Source organism: Chiloscyllium punctatum, chromosome 1 (assembly GCF_047496795.1).
Source record: "Chiloscyllium punctatum isolate Juve2018m chromosome 1, sChiPun1.3, whole genome shotgun sequence".
Lineage (NCBI taxonomy): Eukaryota > Metazoa > Chordata > Chondrichthyes > Orectolobiformes > Hemiscylliidae > Chiloscyllium > Chiloscyllium punctatum.
This window is the reverse complement of record NC_092739.1, coordinates 163,941,695-163,963,858: the sequence shown is the minus strand read 5'-3', so window position 1 is coordinate 163,963,858 and position 22,164 is coordinate 163,941,695. Positions and strand designations below refer to the sequence as shown.

The 22,164-nt window shown below is 48.1% G+C and overlaps 1 protein-coding gene across 6 annotated transcripts in view; it reads left to right on the top strand.

Annotated features, from left to right (window-relative positions):
- dysf (dysferlin, limb girdle muscular dystrophy 2B (autosomal recessive)) overlaps positions 1-21,055 on the top strand; it is a 377,035-nt gene extending 355,980 nt beyond the window's left edge. For all 6 annotated transcript variants that reach the window (XM_072577935.1, XM_072577982.1, XM_072577963.1 and 3 more), the window contains 8 exons: positions 775-863; positions 1,769-1,864; positions 5,522-5,663; positions 7,691-7,790; positions 9,424-9,590; positions 13,107-13,216; positions 16,014-16,161; positions 20,941-21,055. In XM_072577935.1, coding sequence (XP_072434036.1) covers positions 775-863; positions 1,769-1,864; positions 5,522-5,663; positions 7,691-7,790; positions 9,424-9,590; positions 13,107-13,216; positions 16,014-16,161; positions 20,941-20,979 — 891 coding nt within the window. In that variant the 3' untranslated portion in view covers positions 20,980-21,055. The remainder of the gene's footprint in view (positions 1-774; positions 864-1,768; positions 1,865-5,521; positions 5,664-7,690; positions 7,791-9,423; positions 9,591-13,106; positions 13,217-16,013; positions 16,162-20,940) is intronic.
- Positions 21,056-22,164: the final 1,109 nt, after the last annotated feature.

Genomic DNA, 22,164 nt, shown 5'->3' with positions numbered 1-22,164 from the left:
ACGACTCTTGAATTCAATCCCTCTGCTAATGATCAAATGGTGGAGCAGAGTTGATGGGCTGAATGGCCTAATTCTGCTTTTATGTCTTACTATTCTTAAAAGCTGACACTTCCTGACTCCCCAAAGCCTGTCCACCATCTACAAGGCACAAGTCAGGAGTGTTATGGAATACTCCCCACTTGCCTGGATGAGTGCAGCTCCAACAACACTCAAGAAGCTTGACACCATCCAGGACAAAGCAGCACCCTTCATTGGCATCACATCCACAAACATCCCCTCCCACCACTACCAAAGCTCAGTAACAGCAGTGTGTACCATCTACAAGATGCACTGCAGAAATTCACCAAAGATCCTCAGACAGCACCTTCCAAACACAAAACCACTTCCACCTAGAAGGACAAGGGCAGCAGATACATGGGAACACCATCCCCTGCACATTCCCCTCCAAGGCACTCACCATCCTGACTTGGAAATATATCGCCGTTCCTTCACTGTCACTGGGTCACAATCCTGGAATTCCCTCCCTCAGGACATTGTGGGTCAACCCACAGCAGGTGGACTGCAGCGGTTCAAGAAGGCAGCTCACCCCCACCTTCACAAGGGGGCAACTAGGGACGGGCAATAACCGCATCCGATGAATGAGTGAAAAAAATTTAATAAAAGATGAGAAATAGGAAAGTGCAGTCAAGGAACCAATGTGGATTCAGATCCTTCTCATGGAATCCTCCCTAGTATGTACTTAATGTTCCACAGAGTGTGTTGTCTGTTCTTTAGGGTAAGATCCAACTTTGGGTAGACATCTTTCCCAAGTCACTTGGACCCCCAGGACCTCCATTCAACATCACCCCTCGCAAAGCAAAACGGTAAGATTCCTGCCCGTTCTCTCTCACACAGTCAGTATTAAAGCTGCTGTCTCAGTTTTTCTCTGTCTCCTGTTGTCCTGTGGGTACAGGGACCTCACCTTTCCCAGACTGGCAACAATCACTCTCTCTGGTGTTCGAGACTCACAAGGAGATGGAGCTGACCCACAGATCAGCCAGGGTAGAGTTGATTGACACAACGGTCTTGGGGGGAACTATTCTGCTTTGACCTCCTCCTGTTACTAAGTTATCGTGCTGCTGTGTAAGGGTTTCCAACATTCCAATGCAGTGTTCAGACAGCAACAAATTTGGGAATGTCAAATTGAAACTTGTCTCAAAGACCTTGAATTCCTGTAGCTTAAACTGCAATTTAATTCATTCATTCAATGTTCAGACTTAGCTCTAATGAGAGATTATCTCTGCATGTAACCTCATGCTGTCCCTCTCCTGGGAGTGTCGACGTTTCTTCAGAAGGGCTCATGCCCGAAACGTCGATTCACCTGCTCCTTGGATGCTGCCTGACCTGCTGCGCTTTTCCAGCAACACATTTTCAGCTCTGATCTCCAGCATCTGCAGTCCTCACGTTCTCCTGTCCTGGGAGTGTTTGATGGGGACAGTGTAGAGACAGTTTTACTCTGTATCTCACCCCGTGCTGTGCCTGTCCTGGGAGTATTTGATGGTGACAGTGTAGAGAGAGCTTTACTCTGTGTCTAACCTCGTGCTGTCCTTGTCCTGGGAGTGTTTGATGGGAACAGTGTAGAGGAAGCTTTACTCTGTATCTAACCCCGTGCTGTCCCTGTCCTATTTGATGGGATTGTGAATCGATATGGTTTTCTGTTTGAATGACAAAATGAACAATCACTCTTCTGAAGTTTCTCTTGTATGTATTACCTCTGTCTCTTTTCCAGGTTTTACCTGCGTTGTATCATATGGAACACCAACGATGTAATCTTAGATGACCTCAGTATAACAGGAGAGAAGATGAGTGATATATATGTGAAAGGGTCAGTGCTTTTGTGAAATCATTCTTTTTCAGTGTCTGTTTTCCCGGTGTGTTACATCAGTTTCCATTAAGCTGAGAACACAGAAAGAGCCATTTTAATAACGTGTCGGTTACACACAAACATCCTCCCAACTTTATCCATCTCAGTCCATCGGTGTAGTCTTCCATTTCTTTCCCTGTCACGTGGTTTTCCAGACTTCCCTTCCGTTCACCTCAACCAATCCCTGAGTAGGGCTGCTCGGTCTCAGCAACTTCTGGGTGAAGAGGTTTCATCCACGATTTTCCATCAATTTCTTGAGGACTATCTTACCATTTTGGATGCAAGGGTATGTATGTGCAGTTGGGTATTACATCCCACTGGCATCATGACAAACTGTAACGAAGTTGAAATTGGGGAGAATGCTCCTCATCTTCTTCAAATCAATGCTGAAGCACTCTGGGCCACAGGGAGTACATAATTAAGGCTGAGGTAGATTTGTGGTCAATCAGGGAATCAAGGGGGATGGAGAAAATGCAGTAAAGCGGACATGAGGGATATCAGATCAGCCATGATCCTATTGAGTGGCAGAACAGGGTCGAGGGTCTGAATGGCCTACTCCTGCTCCTATTTCTTATAGTCTTAAGGGGAGGCAAGGTAGCTGCACAAAAGTGACAGAAATTGGAGGATGTGCCAATAAGCTGTAGAGTTGGCAACATACAACACAGCCAGCGTAGGCTATTCAGCCCATTGAGCCTGCTCTGCTGGGGATCAAGACCTTGGTTGATCAGTTGGTGGCCTCAACTTTCCAGTCAGCCCTGATCCCCTTTCACTTGCTTTTGTCACTTTGGACTCGATGGGCTGATGGGTCTCTTCAATACTGTATTATCCTGTACCCCGTGACTCCTTTGTCAGTCAGGAATCGACATAGTCCAGCCTTCGAAATATTCAGGAGTGCCACTCTCCCACTTTCCCACAATCCCACAGATCCTCCAGAGGAAATCGTTTCTCCTTGTCTTTGTTTGAAATCGGTGTCCTGAAGTATCCCTTGTCCTTCTAGATGGAAGAGGTCATGGGTTTGGAAGGAACTATTTAAGGGCCTTTAGTGAATTTCTGCAGTGCATCCTGTCGACAGTACACACTGCTGCTCCTGAGCATCGATGATGGAGGGAGTGGATGCTTGTGGATGTGGTGCCAATCAAGTCCGGGATGGTGTGAATATGGAATAAGATCACCTCTCATTCCTCTGAATGTAAATGGATACAGATGTGCCTGTTCAAATATTCCTCATAACTCAACCCCTTCATCCCAGGAATCAGGCAACTAAACCTTCCCGGAACTGCTTATAACGTAATTGTATCTATTCTTAGGAAAGGAGACTGAAACTGCACTCCTGAGGATGTCTTGCCCTCTGCAAATTGTTGAACATTTTCCCTTCTTTAAGATTCCATTTGCCTTGTAATAAGCAACATCTTGTTTGCTTCTGAATTACTTGTAGGATCTGCACACTAACATTTGTCCCTTACTGCACCAGGTCACTCAGATCCCTGTGTACGGCAAAGTCCTCGATCTCTCTCCGTTTAAATGAAACATTTTCTTTTGTCTGCTCTGCTTGATAACCTCCCTCCCCATCTCTCGACTCCCTTTTGAGCCCCTCCCCCTCATTTCCACTCCTCCCTGCCATCAGCCGGATTCATTTCTCTCCTTGACCAACCAGCTTGTACCCTTTACCTGCCTTCCCCTATCCACACTTCACCACCCTGCCCCCGCCTCCCCCTTTCCTTGCAGCTCCCATCAACCCCGTCCTGAGGAAGGGTTATACCCGAAACGTCGACTTCTCCACCTCCCGATGCTGCCTGGCTTGCTGTGTTCACCCAGCCTCCTGTTTGTCTACCTCGGATTCCAGCATAATGTCATCGAGATGTACAGCATGGAAACAGACCCTTCGGTCCAACCCGTCCATGCCGACCAGATATCCCAACCCAATCTAGTCCCATCTGCCAGCACCCTGCCCATATCCCTCCAAACCCTTCCTATTCATATACCCATCCAGATGCCTCTTAAATGTTGCAATTGTACCAGCCTCCACCACATCCTCTGGCAGCTCATTCCATACACGTACCACCCTCTGCATGAAAAAGTTGCCCCTTAGGTCTCTTTTATATCTTTCCCCTCCCCCCCTAAACCTATGCCCTCTAGTTCTGGACTCCCCGACCCCAGGGAAAAGACTTTGTCTATTTATCCTGTCCATGCCCCTCATAATTTTGTAAACCTCTATAAGGTCAACCCCTCAGCCTCCGACACTCCAGGGAAAACAGCCCCAACCTGTTCAGCCTCTCCCTGAAGTTCAGATCCTCCAACCCTGGCAACATCCTTGTAAATCTTTTCTGAACCCTTTCAGGTTTCACAACATTTTTCCGATAGGAAGGAGCCCAGAATTGCATGCAATATTCCAACAGTAGCCTACCCAAGATCCTGTACAGCCGCAACATGACCTCCCAACTCCTGTACTCAATACTCTGACCAATAAAGGAAAGCATACCAAATGCCTTCTTCACTATCCTATCTACCTGTGACTCCACTTTCAAGGAGCTATGAACCTGCACTCCAAGGTCTCTTTGTTCAGCAACACTCCCTAGGACCGTACCATTAAGTGTATATGTCCTGCTAAGATTTGTTTTCCCAAAATGCAGCACCTCGCATTTATCTGAATTAAACTCCATCTGCCACTTCTCAGCCCATTGGCCCATCTGGTCCAGATCCCGTTGTAATCTGAGGTAACCCTCTTTGCTGTCCACTACACTTCCAATTTTGGTGTCATCTGCAAACTTACTAACTGTACCTCTTATGCTCACAGCCAAATCATTTATGTAAATAACAAAAAGTAGTGGACCCAGCACCGATCCTTGTGGCATTCCACTGGTCACAGGCCTCCAGTCTGAAAAACAACCTTCCACCACCATCCTCTGTCTTCTACCTTTGAGCCAGTTCTGTAACCAAATGGCTAGTTCTCCCTGTATTCCATGAGATCTAACCTTGCTAATCAGTCTCCCATGGGGAACCTTGTCGAACACCTTACTGAAGTCAATATAGATCACATCTACTGCTCTGCCCTCATCAATCCTCTTTGTTACTTCTTCAAAAACTCAATCAAATTTATGAGACATGATTTCCCACGCACTAAGCCATATTGACTATCCCTAATCAGTCTTTGCTTTTCCAAATACATGTACATCCTGTCTCTCAGGACTGTTTGTTTCTGCTTCAATAATGGGCTGAATAACCTGTTACTGTGTTAAGAGGTTGTGACATTTTGGTCCAATGTCCATTCTGTTTGGTAATTACTCCTGTGAGGTCCTTGTTTTCTCTCTGATCGAAGGCACTGCGTAATTTTAAAGTTTGCATTCGTTCTTTGGATGATGGCAAGGTTGGCACTTATTGTCAAACACTAAATGTTCCTTTAAAAAGAAAAAGAGAATTTGTTCATATCGACATGGCTGAAGGCCCAGAGATGTCCAATCTGGTGAATGTGCAGAGTTTCCTTGCAACCGTTGTAACATTGTGACATGTGACAGAGAGACTCCAGGCTCTGCGGGGTTATTATGAGGTGTCTCTGACTCTCTTTCTCTCTCTCTCTGTCTCTCTCTCTCTCTCACACACATACACACTCTCTGTCTCCAGCTGGCTTGTGGGCTATGAGGGCAACAAACAGAAAACAGACGTCCATTACAGGTCGATGGGTGGAGAAGGAAACTTCAACTGGAGATTCATCTTTCCGTTTGAGTATTTGCCAACCGAACAAGTCTGCTCCATTGCCAAGAAGGTGAGGGGGAGGTAGGAGTCGTCTGAGGGAGGTAGAAGGACTCATTTATAACTTCTTTCATGTCTAAACCCTGCGTGGCCAGGCTGGGGTTGCTTCTCGTCTTTATTGTTGCACTCAGAATTCTGTTTTACTCCCGATACGTCATTGTCTCCCCCCTTATTGCTCTCCGGAAAGTGTCAGATTAGATTAGATTCCCTACAGTGTAGAAATAGGCCCTTCGGCCCAACTAGTCTACACTGACCCTCTGAGTAAACCCCCCAGAACCATCCCCATATTTACCCCTGACTAATGGGTGGTACGGTGGCACAGTGGTTAGCACTGCTGCCTCACAGCAGCAGAGACCTGGGTTCAATTCCCGACTCAGGCGACTGACTGTGTGGAGTTTGCACATTCTCCCTGTGTCTGCGTGGGTTTCCTCCGGGTGCTCCGGTTTCCTCCCACAGTCCAAAGATGTGCAGGTTAGGTGAATTGGCCATGCTAAATTGCCCGCAGTGTTAGGTAAAGGGGTCAATGTAGGGATATGGGTGGGTTGCGCTTCGGCGGGTCGGTGTGGACTTGTTGGGCCGAAGGGCCTGTTTCCACACTGTAAGTAATCTAATCTAATGCACCTAACTCTATGGGCAAATTAGCATGGCCAATTCACCTAACCTGCACATCTTTGAACTGTGGACACGGTGAGAACATGCAAACTCCACACAGACAGTCACCCGAGGTTGGAATTGAACCTGGGACCCTGGCGCTGTGAGGCAGCCGTGCTAACCACCATGCTGCCCGTGTCTATGTGCTAAGATCTCTTCGTTTGGGAAATAAGGCTTGCCATTTTTTAATTTGTTCCTGAGATGTGGGCATCTTTGTTAAAGTCAGCATTTATTGCCCGTCCCTAGTCGACCTTTGAGAAGGTGGTGGTGAGCTGCCTTCTTGAACCGCTGCAGTCCATGTGCTGTGGGTTGACCCACAATGCCCTGAGGGAGGGAATTCCAGGATTCTGACCCAGTGACAGTGAAGGAACAGCGATATATTTCCAAGTTGAGGGGTGCGTAGATTGTTACTATATTTTACATTAGGATTAAATCTCGGCACAACATCGTGGGCCATCGTGCTGTACTTTTCTATATTCTATGTTCTAAGTCAGGATGGTGAGTGGCTTGGAGGGGAACCTGCAGGGGGTAGTGTTCCCATGTATCTGCTGCCCTTGTCCTTCTGGATGGAAGTGGTTGTGTGTTTGGAAGGTGCTGTCTGAGGATCTTTGGTGAATTCCTGCAGTGCATCCTGTAGATGGTACACACTGCTGTTACTGAGCATCGGTGGTGGAGGGAGGGGATGTTTGTGGATGTGGTGCTGGGCTGCTTTGTCCTGGATAGTGTCAAGCTTCTTGAGTGTTGTTGGAGCTGCACCCATCCAGGTAAGTGGGGATTATTCCATCACCCTCCTGACTTGTGCCTTATAGATGGTGGACAGGCTTTGGGGAGTCAGGAGGTGAGTCACTCCCTGATGAATATACAGTCTGTAATCCCTTGTGGTCTCAGCATGAATGAGGCTGATTGAGCTAAATTCAAGATCGATGTTTAACTCCAGAACATGGGTGGTGCAGGGATTCCCACAATGGTAATGCCAATGACATGTTGGAGATGGTCATTCCCCAGTGCATTAAAAATTTCTTTGACTTCACTGAATGAAGACCAGGGATTCTGGCATTTGACATAAGATCCAAGCACCTTCCATACACGCTGCAAGATAGGAGAATGTAGATGATGTTAGACTTGCTGCTGAAGTGTTTGGGACAGTGTAGAGGGAGCTTTATTCTGTACCTAACCCCATGCTGCCCATGTCCTGGGATGTTTGATGGGGACAGTGTTTGGTGTTGACTCTGAGGGCTGTGAATGCAGGGCCTCGGTTCCGACACTGACCTGGTCCCTATCCCGGGTGCCTCTTGGTGGCTCTGGTTGACTTGAACCCTGAGCCATTTTGAGAAGGTTCCAATGCGATACCAACCCACCAAGTCAAGACTTTCTCTGCTTCTCTTCCAGGAACATTTCTGGAGTCTGGATAAGACGCAAACAAAAATTGCACCTCAGCTCATCCTCCAGATCTGGGACAACGACAAATTCTCCTTCGATGACTATCTGGGTAGGTTGCTGCAGACTCTCTGAGTGGGAATTACAACATTCGAATTTCTTTCTCGTTCATTCGTTTATTCATTTACGGGGCATGTGGGCGCCGTTGGCTAGGACAGCATTTATTGCCCAGAGGGCAGATCAGAGTATTCCAGTATCCCGCACTGTGCGTTATCATGGATTAACATCCGACAATCCAAGATAGGCCGGATTTTCCTGGAGTAAGTGGGGAGGTCGAGTTGGTAAACGTGAAATGTGACAGACCCATCTGCAATAAAGCCACTGACTGCAGTGGTTCAAGAAGGCAGCTCACCCCCACCTTCTCAAGGGGCAACTAGGGACGGGCAATAAATGCTGCACCCACTTCTTGTGAATGTTTTGGTTTTTAAACCTCATCACCTCTTTGTAAGGAAAGTCCTCCTGGTTTAAGCATCGGACCTGCGATATTCCTGGTCTCTGCCAGCGAGTGGACAAATCTGCGTTACACTCATCATCTCAAATGTCTTTGTGATGTTCAAGGGCTTGGGTTTGGAAATTGTGAACACAATGGCGGCACGGTGGCACAGTGGTTAGCACTGCTGCCTCACACTGCCAGAGACCCGGGTTCAATTCCAGCCTCGGGTGACTGTCTGTGTGGAGTTTGCACATTCTCCCCGTGTCTGCGTGGGTTTCCTCCGGGTGCTCCGGTTTCCTCCCACAGTCCAAAGATGTGCAGGTCAGGTGAATTGGCCATGCTAAATTGCCCGTAGTGTTAGGTAAGGGGTAAATGTAGGGGTATGGGTGGGTTGCGCTCCGGCGGGGCGGTGTGGACTTGTTGGGCCGAAGGGCCTGTTTCCACACTGTAAGTAATCTAATCTAATCTAATGCGCAAATAAAAGCAGTCTCTGTTAAAGTGACCCCAAAGCTGCTGGACTGAGAGTAAAATGGGCAGTGCAGTGGCTCAGTGGTTAGCACTGCTGCCTCACAGCACCAGGGACCCAGGTTCGATTCCAACCTCGGGTGACTGACTGTGTGGAGTTTGCACATTCTCCCCGTGTCTGCGTGGGTTTCCTCCAGATGCTCCGGTTTCCTCCCCACAGTCCAGGTTCAGTGGATTGGCCATGGGCAACTACCTATAGTGTCCTGGGATGTGCAGGCTAGTTGGGTTAGCCAATGTGGGGATACAAGGAAGGAGTGGGTGTGAATTAGGATGCTCTTTGGGTCGGGGGTATAGAAGGAGTCTTGGATTAGATTGGATTCCCTACAGTGTGGAAACAGGCCCTTCAGCCCAACAAGTCCACACCAACCCGCCGAAGAGTAGCCCACCCAGACCCATTCCCTTACCTGATATTTACCCCTGAGTAATGCATCTAACACTGGGCATTTTAGCATGGCCAATTCACCTGACCTGCACATCTTTGGATTGTGGGAGGAAACCTGAGACTGGAATCAAACCTGGGTTCCTGGTGCTGTGAGGCAGCCACGTGAACCATTGAGCCACCATGCCGCCAAAGGGGAAGGTTAGAATGGGCAGAATGACCTGCTTCCACACTAAAATGATTCTGTAATTCTGTCTGTGTGGGTGTGAGAGAGAAGCACTGAGAGTTATGATCAATCCTGGGTTTTTCTTGGTGGACCCTTTGAATGAAGTCCTTCATTGCCTTTAGGGTCGATTCAGATGGATCTCAACAGGATGCCAAAACCGGCCAAGTCTCCTGAGAAGTGCGGTCTGATGGTGCTGGAGAGTGAGAAACATGTCTCTCTGTTTGAGCAGAAATCGGTGAAGGGTTGGTGGCCCTGTGTTGCTGAGTCACATGGAGAGAAGATCCTTGCTGTAAGAAATCACCTCATCCTCACTTGCCGATCAGCTCAGGGTCCCCCATGGTAACTTGCATTTAGATAGCGCCTTTCACATAGGGGTACTGCTGCCTTCCCGTTGCGTTGTCGGACTGAAGCCCGTTCTTGGGTGGATGTGGGACACCTTGTAGCACTCTTCAAAGAATGCACAATGTTTACCACTCAACCACAAATAAGAGCGACGTCCTGTGGAGATCGTAAATAAAGACAGGAATTGCTACATAAACTCAGAAGATGTGGCAGCGTCTGTCTGGAGAGAGTAAGCAGAGTTAATGATTCAAGTCATAGAGTCATAGAGTCACAGAGATGTACAGCATGGAAACAGACTGTACGGTCCAACTCATCCATGCCGAACAGATATCATAAATTTATCTACTCCCATTTGCCAGCACTTGGCCCATATCCCTCTAAACCCTTCCTATTCATATATCCATCCAGATGCCTTTTAAATGTTGTAATTGTACCAGCCTCCACCACATCCTCTGGCAGCTCATTCCATACACGCACCACCCTCTGCGTGAAAAAGTTGCCCCTTAGGTCTCTTTTGTATCTTTCCCCTCTCACCCTAAACCTATGCCCTCTAGTTCTGGACTCCCCGACCCCAGGGAAAAGACTTTGTTTATTTATCCTATCCATGCCCCTCATAATTTTGTAAACCTCTATAAAGTCAGCCCTCAGCCTCTGACGCTCCAGGGAAAACAGCCCCAGCCTGTTCAGCCTCTCTCTATAGCTCAAATCCTCCATCCCTGGCAACATCCTAGTACCTATGGATTACTGCGTGCAATTCTGGGCTCCTTCCTATCGGAAGGATGTTGTGAAACTTGAAATGGTGCAGAAAAGATTTACAAGGATGTTGCCAGGGTTGGAGGATTTGAGCGAGAGGGAGAGGCTGAACAGGCTGGGGCTGTTTTCCCTGGAGCATCGGAGGCTGAGGGGTGACCTTATAGATGTTTACAAAATCAAGAGGGGCATGGATAGGGTAAATAGACAAAGTCTTTTCCCTGCGATTGGGAAGTCAGAACTAGAGGGCATAGGTTTAGGGTGAGAGGGGAAAGACACAAAAGAGACCTAAGGGGCAACCTTTTCACCCAGAGGGTGGTACGTGTATGGAATGAGCTGCCAGAGGAAGTGGTGGAGGCTGGTACAATTACAACATTTAAAAGGCATCTGGATGGGTATATGAATAGGAAGGGTTTGGAGGGATATGGCCGGGTGTGGCAGGTGGGACGAGATTAGGTTGGGATATCTGGCCAGCATGGACAGGTTGGACTGAAGGGTCTGTTTCTGTGCTGTACATCTCTATGACTCTATGACTCTAAACCCTTTCAAGTTTCACAACATCTGACATTGTGAACTTGTATTCCAAATGTTTCTCTCTCCACGGATTGATTTGGTGATTTAAAATCTGAAATAGATTGAAAATGTTTTAATTGAAGGTATTGAAAGATACAGGCTGAAGGCTACATAATGGAGTTAGGCCACAGATCAGCCATGATTTCATTGAATAGAGGAACAGATTCGAGGAGATGAATGGTCTACTCCTGTCCCTATGGATGCTGCTAAATCCACTGAGCTCCTGTAATTCTGGTTGGTTGCCATTGCATGGAGATGTCTTGGAGCTTTCTGTGTGCAAATTGGCAATCACAGGAGATAAAAGGGAATCAGTGGACAACTCCTGGGAAAAGAGGGTTGTCCAATGAGGAGAGATTGAGTAGGAAATGGACCAACCCTTTCTAGTGGTTAGAAGAGTGAGAGGTGGTCTCATCGAAACATAAATCTTTTTGAGAACTTCACCAAGTCGATGCTGAGTGGTCAAGAGTTTAGATCAGAGTGGTGCTGGAAAAGCACAGCAGGCCGGGCAGCGTCCGAGGAGCAGGAAAATCGATGTTTCGGGCAAAAGCCCTTCATCAGGAATGGAGTGGTCAAGAGTCTAGGGACAGCATCTTCCACTCCTGCAGGGGGCGAGCTTGGAGGCAGGAGCAGCACCTCATTAAGGAAGGATGGTAGTGTACCCCAATCCTGACACCTGCCAACCTCCTCCAGAAAAGCCATTTGTTAACATTGGTGCCCTTACTGCCAATTGAAGCCATTAAATGGTCAATTAGAAACCAGCTTAAGGCCTCATTCCCCGCCCCCACACACCCCAACACCCCCCACAGTTGTGTGAATTTCAGTGTAATGTTCCTAACCTCGGGATTAAAATGATATCCCCCAATCAAAGATCATCAGTGCCTCATCGAGGGATAGGGCAAAGGGCAAGAGGCTGTCCATTGGACCCAGCCTATTGTCCTTACTTTAGATTCCACTGCCCCCAACCTCCTCTCCCCATTGCGCACCGTCTTGAATGTCGTCCCACTCCTCACACCACTGTGCTTTCTTTTGTTCTGGGGCCTCCTGGTCCTGGGCTCCAGGGGGTGTGCTTCCACCAGCAGCCACAACCTCCTCTGAGGCGCTGCTGAGCACAAGAGCTGCTGGCCTCTGATTGGCTGGCTGCTATCACCGGGCTGGAGGAACAGCATTTCAGTTGCCACTTGAGGACCCTGCAGCCTTCAGGACTCAATATCAAGTTCCATCCTTCCATGTCCCTTGACCCGTCCGCGCAGTCCAGATCTGTCATGTTATGTCATGGCACAGCCAACTCATTCCAACCGGCTCTAGTGTCACCTTTTAAGAATAATAACGTATAGAAGCAGAATTAGACCATTCAGCCCATCGAGTCTGCACCATCATTGGATCATGGCTGATATGTTTCTCAACCCCATTCTCCTGCCTTCTCCCCATAACCATTGACCCCCCCCCCCCCATTAAATGCACTCAATGACTTGCCCTCCCCAGCCCTCAGTGGCAGTGAGTTCCACAGATTCCCCACCCTCTGGCTGAAGAAATTCCTCCTCATCTCAGTTCTAAAGGGTCACCCCCTCACCCTGAGGCTGTGCCCTGGGGTCCTAGTCTCTCCTGTCAGTGGAAACATCTTCTCCACATCCACTCTGTCCAGGCCTCTCTGTAAGTTTCAATGAGATCCCATTACACCCCCCCACCCCACCCCCACCCCACCCCCCACCACCCCCCCCCCCCCCCCCCCCCCCCGGCTTCCCCATTCTTCTAATCACTGGACCTAGAGTCCCCAGTCGCTTCTCATATGACAAGCCCTTCATCCCTGGGATCATTCTTGTGAACCTCCTCTGCACACCCTCCAAGACACGGGCCCCAAAACGGCTCAGTGGCAGCACAGCCGCCGTAAAGGGACTGAATGGCCTACTCCTGTTCACATGTGGCACACTTGTGTTTTCTTGCACATTTCATTGGCCGTGCAGAGCACCTCTGCGGTGTTTGTGGGAGGTGCTGTAGCAATGCAAGACCTTTCCCTTCCCTACTCTGACAATCCGCCGCTTCCGAATATGTGAATGTGTCTGGTAAAGGCCCTGGCTGTCTCTGTTGGCCGAGTGTGGCTGAAGCTCTGATTTTGTTTGGTTTGTGCTTCTTCCATCGACAGGGCAAAGTGGAGATGACCCTGGAGATTGTGACGGAGGAGGAGAAAGAGGAACGTCCTGCTGGGCAGGGCCGGGATGAGCCCAATATGAACCCGAAACTGGAGCAACCAAAGTAAGGAGGTCTCAGTGTGTGGACGCTGTGGGCACTCACTCCGAACTTGGCGAAGTCACAAATAGCCATCAGCTCAATCTTAATTCTTGTACAAACAAAATACTGTCAACACAGGGAATGACAGAGCAGGCCTGGCAGCATCTGTGCAGAGACAGGTGACTCAGAGTTAACGGTTTGAGTCCGTTGACCCTCCTTCAGAACCGTTTATGATCGTTCTCAGGGTGAGGGCATCATTGGCTTTATCGGCATTTCTTGTCCATTCCTAGGTGCCCCTTAAGGTAGCGGTGAGGTCCCTGTCCCTGGACTCCCAGCAGTCCACACAGTGAAGGAACTCTCATTGCTGGTGTCGGGGAGAGAACTCCAGGATTTGGACTGACAATTGTCAAGCCCAGGACAGTGTGAGACTTGGACACTTCTCCCTGTTGGCAGTGTTGACAGAGGAACATTTAACGCTCCTCTTTACTCAGGATCTGATTGGGGCAAGGCACAGGGTAAAAAAAAAATGTGATACCAACAGGTAGGGGTTCCATGGCAAACTGATCAGAACACAGTTCATGTACCAATGATGATCGAGGAGTTAAATCAAACATAGAATCATGGAGTCATAGAGATGTACAGCATGGAAACAGACCCTTCGGTCTAACGCATCCATGGCGACCAGATATCCCAACCCAATCTAGTCCCCCTTGCCAGCAGCCCACCCATATCCCCCCAAACCCTTCCTATTCATATACCCATCCACATGCCTTTTAAATGTTGTACCAGCCTCCACCACATCCTCTGGCAGCTCATTCCATACACGTACCACCCTCTGCGAGAAAACGTTACCCCATAGGTCTCTTTTATAACTTTCCCCTCTCACCTAAACCTATGCCGTCTAGTTCTGGACTCCTCAACACGAGGGAAATTACTTTGTCTATTTATCCAATCCATGCCCCTCATGATTTTGTAAACCTCAACCTCAGCCGATGCTCCAGGGAAAACAGCCCCAGCCTGTTCAGCCTCTCCCTGTAGCTCAGATCCTCCAAACCTGGCAACATCCTTGTAAATCTTTTCTGAAACCCTTCAAGTTTCACAACACCTTTTCGACAGGAAGGAGACCAGAATTGCACGCAATATTCCAAAAGTGGCCTAACCAATGTCTTGTACAGCCACAACATGACCTCCCAACTCCTGTACTCAATACTCTGACCAACAAAGGAAAGCATACCAAACACCTTCTTCACTATCCTATCCACCCGTGATTCTACTTCCAAGGAGTTATGAACCTGCACTCCAAGGTCTCTTTGTTTAGCTACACTCCCCAGGCCCTTACCCATGAAGTGTATAAGTCCTGTCCTTATTTCCCTTCCCAAAATGCATCACTGGGCATTCTTCACTCCTCATGTCTGTATCAATAACATTTCATTGCACTGAGTAGTCCTCAGCTGCACTACTGCTGTATCACCTGACTTCAGGGCTGGGAGAAGGTGGCCTTTGCCCATCAAGATTGCTATGTTTGACAATTTGGACAGACAGTCCCTCGATCACTTTCCTGCCGAATGATGATACTGACAGTTATCGTCCTGTTTGCCCTTCCTTCCCTGTCACTGGGTCAAATTCCTGGAATTCTCTCCCTCAGGACATTGTGGGTCAACCCACAACACATGGACTGCAGCGCTTCAAGAAGGCAGCTCACCCCCATCTTTTCAAGGGGCAACTAGGGGCGGGCAATAAATGCTGGGCCCAGCCAGCACCACCCAATGAGTGGTTTGAAAAACATTTCACTTCTGGGTCTGTTCCTTCCTGATGTCGAGGTGCTGGTGTTGGACTGGTGAGGCCGAAGTCAGAAGTCACACAACATCAGGTTATTGTCCAACAGATTTATTTCAAATCACAAGCTTTCAGAGCATCGCCCCTTCATGTGTTGCTTTGGCTTATAATGTTTTTATAAATTATTCTCACACCCTTTCATCCCTTGCTGTACCTGACCCTTGACCTGCCTTCAACCTTGTCTTGCTGTTTGACCCCAATCATGCCCTTTCACTGGCTGTGTGCCCAGTGGAATCAAGCATTGGGTGTGAAACTCCAGTTGCCTCACACTGAGAGAAACGAAGGTCAGTTTAATCATTCATTGTGTTCCCTTTTGTACGTCCAGCTTTGTGGGAGTTGGATGGGGAGAGATTAAGATGGCAACTGAACTCTAAGATTGACGGTTCCCGTACTGGGATGCTTAGAGGCTAAGCAGTCCAGCCCTGGCCATCACCTTGTGACCAATTGATTCCATTCCCTGACAAGGTCATAGAAGTGAGGTGATGTTAAATGGAATTAAAAACAACTCTGGCTCTCTCACATCTCTGACAGTGGCATCAGTTTTAACGCAGGGCCCCTTAACAATTCCAATACACCCCCTGTACTTGGAGCACACTGGAGCTGGATAGAAATCACAGAATTTACGGTACGGAAGGAGGCCATCCAACGCATTGTGTCCAAACCAGATCTTGAAAGAGCAAACGCAGCGAGTCCCGTCCTCCAGCCCTATCTCTATAGTCCTTTAGATCCCTGCCCAATACTTCAACTCTGGCCCATACCTGTGTCCCTGGATCAGTGAGGGAGTGGGATCGTTGGCTTCTGTGTCACCAAGTTCCTGAAGAACAAGAACTCACGCACCTCCCACAGCCGAACGGTGTCTCGGACTGTTTTCGAGCTGACCTTGAAAGTGTTGTTGTTGTAATGTAGCTGGCCTGGTTGAATATGAACTTGACGAGCCTTGGTCACTGCAGCAAGTTCTAACCATCTCCTCATCATTGTGTGATAGGCGACCAGACACCTCCTTCCTCTGGTTCACCTCCCCCTTGAAGACCCTGAAGTACATCGTCTGGAGGAAGTTCCGGTGGGTGATCCTGGCGTTTTTGGTGTTCCTTATCCTGATTCTGTTTATCGTCATCTTCCTTTACTCCTTCCCGGTGAGTTTGACAGACGACTGGTTGTACCTACACCATGCACACAGGTTTCTTTCCATCCTTTGACAGGGTGTGGGAGTCATTCTACAAAGCCCCGGTTCGACCACATTTGGAATATTGTGTTCCGTTCTGGTCACCTCTTTATAGGAAGGATGAGGAAGCTTTAGAGAGGGTGTAGAGGAGATTTACCAGGATGCTGCCTGGACTGGAGGGATGTCTGGTGAAGAAAGGTTGAAGGAGCTAGAGCTTTCCTCATTGGAGAGAAGAAGGAAGAGAGGTGACTTGATAGAGGTGTACAAGATGTTGAGAGATAGAGTGGACAGCCAGAGACTTTTCCCCAGGGTGGAAATGGCTGTCACAAGCGGGCATCATTCTAAGGTGATTGGAGGAAGGTATAGGGGAGATGTCAGGGGTAGGTTCTTTACCCAGAGAGTGGTGGGTGAGTGGGATGCAATGCCAGCGGTGGTAGTAGAGTCAGAGACATGAGGGACATTTAAGTGACTCTTGGATAGGCACATGAATGATAGTAAAACGAAGGGTATGTAGGTTAGTCTGAACTTAGAGTAGGATGAAAGGTCAATGCAAGATGTTCTAATAATCATTTGTAATTACTCTGAGGGGCTTACTCTGCAATTTCTGAAGGTAGGTAAGTGGCCATCATGTTGCTGTGGTTCTGGAGTCACATGTAGGCTACCTCAGGTATGGGAGGCAGATTTCCATCCCTGAAGGACATTAGTGAACCAATTTAATCAATGTTAGTTTCATGATCACGAGACTAGATTTAGGAATTGAATATAAATTCCACCAGTCGCCAAGTGGGATTTGAACCCATGACAGAGCATTAGCCTGATTAAGGGATATGCTAATTAGGTATCATGCGGCTGGAGCACTAACTCTGTACTTTCCTGCCTTTTCCCCATAACCCTTGATTTCCTCACTGATCAAAAACCTGTCTACCTCAGCCTTGAGTACACTGGATGACCCAATCTCGTAAAGAATTCCATAGCTTGACTCCCCTCTGAGGGATGAACGTCCTCCTCATCTCTGTCTCCCTCCCTTCACTGAGATCATACCTTCTGGAGGGAATTGGTTTAGCTCAGTTGGCTGGATCGTCGATTGACAGAGAAATGTTTTGCCAACAGCATGGGTTCAAATTCCCATCACCAGATTGAAGTTACCATGAAGGACTCTCCTTCTCAATCTTTTCCCTCATCTGAAGTCTGGTGACCCTCAGGTTAAATCCCCACCAGTCACTTCTCTCTAGTGTGAGAGCAGGCCCCATGGCCTGGTAAGACTATGATGACACAACAACAATTGTCTGGTCCTCTCCCTCAAGGGGAAACAACCTTTTACATTGCCAAAGAATCGTGGGATACAGCTGGATTATGTGTTGAAACTCTACAGTCATTGACAGAGAAACGATTGTTCCCTGGTCATTGAGTCCAGAATAAAGGGGCGCAGGTTTATAATTAAAATCAAGCGACTTGGGGGTGAATTGTGAAAATCTGAAGCAGGCTGCTCCAAAAGGTCATGGACTCTGCAGTGGAATTTAGAAAACTTAGATAAGGTCTTGTTGGGTATTTCTCTTCAAGGAAATGAGTTAGGATTCCAGATATGACCTCATTCAATAGCGGAATGGGCTTCAGCAGCTGAATGGCCTCCTCCTGTCCTTGTGTAACAGGATTGAGGGGCTGAAAGGCTTACTTCTGTTCCTGTGTCACAATATTGAGGGGCTGAATGGCCTCCTGCTGTTCCTGTGTGTAAGGATTGAGGGGCTGAATGGCCTCCTGTTCCTGTTTAATGAACTGAAGGGGCTGAGTGGCCTCCCCAATGTTTCAATGCAGCGTTGATGTCAAGGGTTCTCACTCTCACCTTACTGAAATAACTCTGCAGAGGCCAATATCCATCACCAAGTCACCCTTCATTTACACGTGGAGGGTCCATGAGACTGATCCAACTCCCTCAGAGCCAGCTCTCAGAGTGAACAGAACCCCTGACACTCCTGTTTATATCTGTCAGCCAGGGCTCCCTGATTGCAACAGATTAACAGTCCAATCAGGGAACTCATATTCTAAGAGGTCGATCTGGCTGACCTCGTTACAATCACTCTCCTCCTCTCTGGAATTCAGCTGTTTTTGTCCATGTTTGAGGTAATGAGGTCAGGAGCTGAGTGGTGCTGGTGGAACCCCCACTGGGTGTCACTGAGCAGGTTATTGCTGAGCACTGTTGCTGACACCTTCCATCAGATTACTGACGATCGAGAGGATTGGTTGGATCTGATTGGTCCTGCATTCAGGCGCACGTGGGTGGTTTGTCATATTGTCTGTTGATGTTAGGATCGGATTAGAGGAGCTTGGCCCAGGGATGCAGCAAGTTCTGGAGTGCAAACCTCGAGTCCTAGTGTTGGAATGTTGTTCGAGCCCATAGGTTGGCGTGGGCGACAGTATCACATTTGGCCCATGCTCTGTACATGCAAAGGATTGATGCCTAACTTCTCCAGGCCTTGGCATGGCTCTAGACCTACCTCCTGGCCTGGAGGTAGCATAAGGATCAGTGATTGACAATGATACATGAAAAGATGAGGGTCACCAAATACAACATTTCCAGGTTTACTGATGACACAAAACTGGGAGGGATTGGGAATTGTGAGGAGCTAAATTGTGAGTTTAGCTTTATGTTCCCTGGCTGAGAGATCCACTTAATGCCTCTCCCCCGACTCTCCATCCCCGCCCTACCATTGCTGCTACCACCAGTGGAAAGAGATTTGCTATCTCATCTTATTATTTACTCTAAATACCTCATTGCGATCACTCTTAAACCTCAAATACTCCAGGGGACACATGGCTGTTTGTATAATCTCTCCTCATGACCTAAGATTTGTAGCTAACTGGTTAACCTCTTGCTGTAGACTTGGCTAGAACCTAAATGCTCCATCTCCTAGGATTGACCCTATAGGGGGGTTCCATTGATCCCAGTGATGTACAGAGACCAGAGGGAAATAGCCTGATGCATTGAGAACTCGGGTGGCTTCGGATTTCCCTGGAATCAGGGTGGATTTCAGGCATGGTACATCGAGGATGAGGAAGGGATTCAGGCTGATTGGCACTTGTGGGAACGCCCAATGGGATTAAAGGCTGATGAGTATCCTCAGCCACAAATGTCTGAGGGTCTACAGTGTGACACCCCCCACCCCTGTAGGAAGAGGGATCAATAGACAGAGGGAGGAGTGCCGTGGGTATAGAAAACTGGAGGAAAGATGAATGAGTGATGGATGAGAGGGGAGGGAATGCATTTCGATGAGCTGGGATGGGGGAGAGTTGGTTAGAAGATTGGGGAACAGTCATTGGACATAAGGTAAGGAGAGTTGACTGAACAGAAGCAGTTGGGTAATAAGGTGAGTTTAATGGGTAGCAGAGCACAGATAGAGATTGAGGACATGAGAGGTGACATCAAAATGTAGGGCAAGAGGATTCATCAGCAAATGTACAGATAAAGGAGAGATGGTTGGTTAGAGGACTAGTGTAGAAATCGATTCTTGATCTTGGGATAGAGGGCGGTATATGGCCACGGATCAAGAAGGAGTTGACAGCTAGGAAACAGAGAGTGGGAATGAATGGGCCATTTTCCAAATGGTAGGTAGTCACTAGTGAAGTAGTGTAAGGATCAGTGATTGACAATGATACGTGAAGGGATGAGGACCACCAAATACAACATTTCCAGGTTTACTGATGACCCAAAACTGGGAAGGATTGGGAATTGTGAGGAGGATATAAAGAAGCTGGAGAAGGTGTTGTAGACAGATTGAGTGAGTGGGCAGACACGTGGCAGATGCAGTATAACACAGTTAAATGTGAAGCTGTACACTTTGATATGAAAAACAGAAAGGAAGAGTGAGATATTGGGAAGTGTGAAAGTACAAAGGGATCTGGGTGTCCTTGTATACCAGCCAATAGAAGTAGACAGATGGGTTCAGCAAGCAATGAAGAAGGGAAATGGTACACTGACCTTCATTGCAAGAGGGTTTGAGGGTCAGAAGCAGGAGTGGCTTACTGCAGTTATACAGGATACTGGTGAGATCACAGCTGGAGTATAGTGAGCAGTTCTGGTCTCCCTCCCTCAGGAAGGGGATAGAGGGAGCACATCGGTGGGGGGGGGGTTCACGAGGTTGATACTGGGGTTGGCAGGACTGTCCTATGGGGAGAGATTGGCTTGACTGGAGCTGAAATGAATAAGGTTGAGAAGTATGAGAGGTGGATCTGATTGAAATGAATAAAATTCTAGCATGGCTGGATAGACTGGACACAGAGAGGATATTTTCCCTGGGTGGGGAGTCTAGAACCAGGGGCACAGTTTCCGAATATGGGATAGACCATTTAAGCATGAGATGAAAGTTTTTTTCACTCAAAGGCTGTGGAATTCTCAACACAGAAGGTTGTGGAGGTCAAAGACATTATTCAAGAAAGAGATAGATAATTTTCTGTAGATTTCAAGGGGATATGGGGAGAAAGTGAGAAGATGGCTTTGAGATAGAGGACCAGCCATGATCATATTGAATGGTGGAACAGGCTCAAGGGGCTGAGTGGCCTAGCCCTGGGCCAGGTTTCTATGATCAGGTTTACGTAGCTGGGTAGAAGCTGGCGCGGAGGTTCCAGAGAATGAACACCGAGGTAGACACATTGGATTAAAACATTAGAGAGCTTGAACCGAGCTGAGCTGTTTTAATAACGTTGCAATCTGCACGCGATAGAAGATGAGTCTAACTCTTTGCATCCATTTCCACAGGAATATGCTGCTATGAAGTTGGTGAAACCTTTCAGCTGAGGCCTTCCAATTGGAAAGGGGCAGGATGAGGTGGAGGTCTCCAGGCCAATGCTGTTCACACCTCACCTCCAGTGGGTACCTGTTCTTACAGGGAACAGTATCGCCTTCCAATAGGAGATTACCAGCCTCATGCCCAACGCTTGCAGCCAGTCATGGGTAGCTAGCCGGTGCCATCCCCGCTGGCGTTTCACTGCTTTTACACACTGTCGGTGTTAGACAGAGGTGCCCGGGTTTGCTCACCAACCCTGCTTACTCCGAGCTCCGCTGACTTATACTCCTCTCCCTCTCTCTCTTCCTCCATGCTTTCTCTCTCTCTCTCTCTCTCTCTCTGGCCAAGCTCACATGTAGAGGCTTCATCAACGAGTAGGTGGATGTTGCATTTGGAACCATGTAATGGCGAAACAGCTGCCTCTTCTGTATGTACTGTATGGTTCCTTGGCTTTAGACCTGGGGTTGTTACTTCTATTGCACTGCGAGAACCCTCTTCTCCTCCATTACCCCCATCCAACCCTCTGCCTCAAGATTGGTCTCCCCAGCCGCTGGTGAAAATCAGACCCTAGTCTATGACCGGCCAAGGTAGCTGGAGGGTAATGGGAGTCAGTACCTGAGGTAGCGGCTGGACACCCAGTCAAAGAAAGCCTTGTCGTTATTAAACGCGTCTTCCATCGTCTCTTGCCTTTGGAACCTCAATGGCACAAAAGACATGAACGAAGGACTTTCCTGTTAAAGGTGGTGCCTTACACATGATGCCCTGTCAAGCCCTTCCAAAGACATCTCCCACGACATTCGATAACAAATCAAGAAACAGAATGTTCACCTGCTTTTATCTGATCACTGACGTACTCTCTATACCACCATCAGTTTCTTTATATTCATTGATGGGCAGTGGGTGTCTCTGGCTCGTCCAGCGTTTACTGCCCGTCCCTAATTGCCCTCGAGAAGGTGATGGCGAGCTGCCTTCCTTTTTTTTCAGATGTTTCAGCCAATCGTTTTTTTTTTGTTTTGAGCCCTGCCCTAATGACGTTACCATGTGAGAGAATGAGTGGTAAATGGAGCTGAATCTTTCCTCTCCGGCGCTACTGAATGGCAATGTATTAGCCATGCAACATTACAGGACAGTATTATAGGAACTGCACTTACTCTGCACATATCCACTGTACAAAACACTGATGTCTCAATAATCTG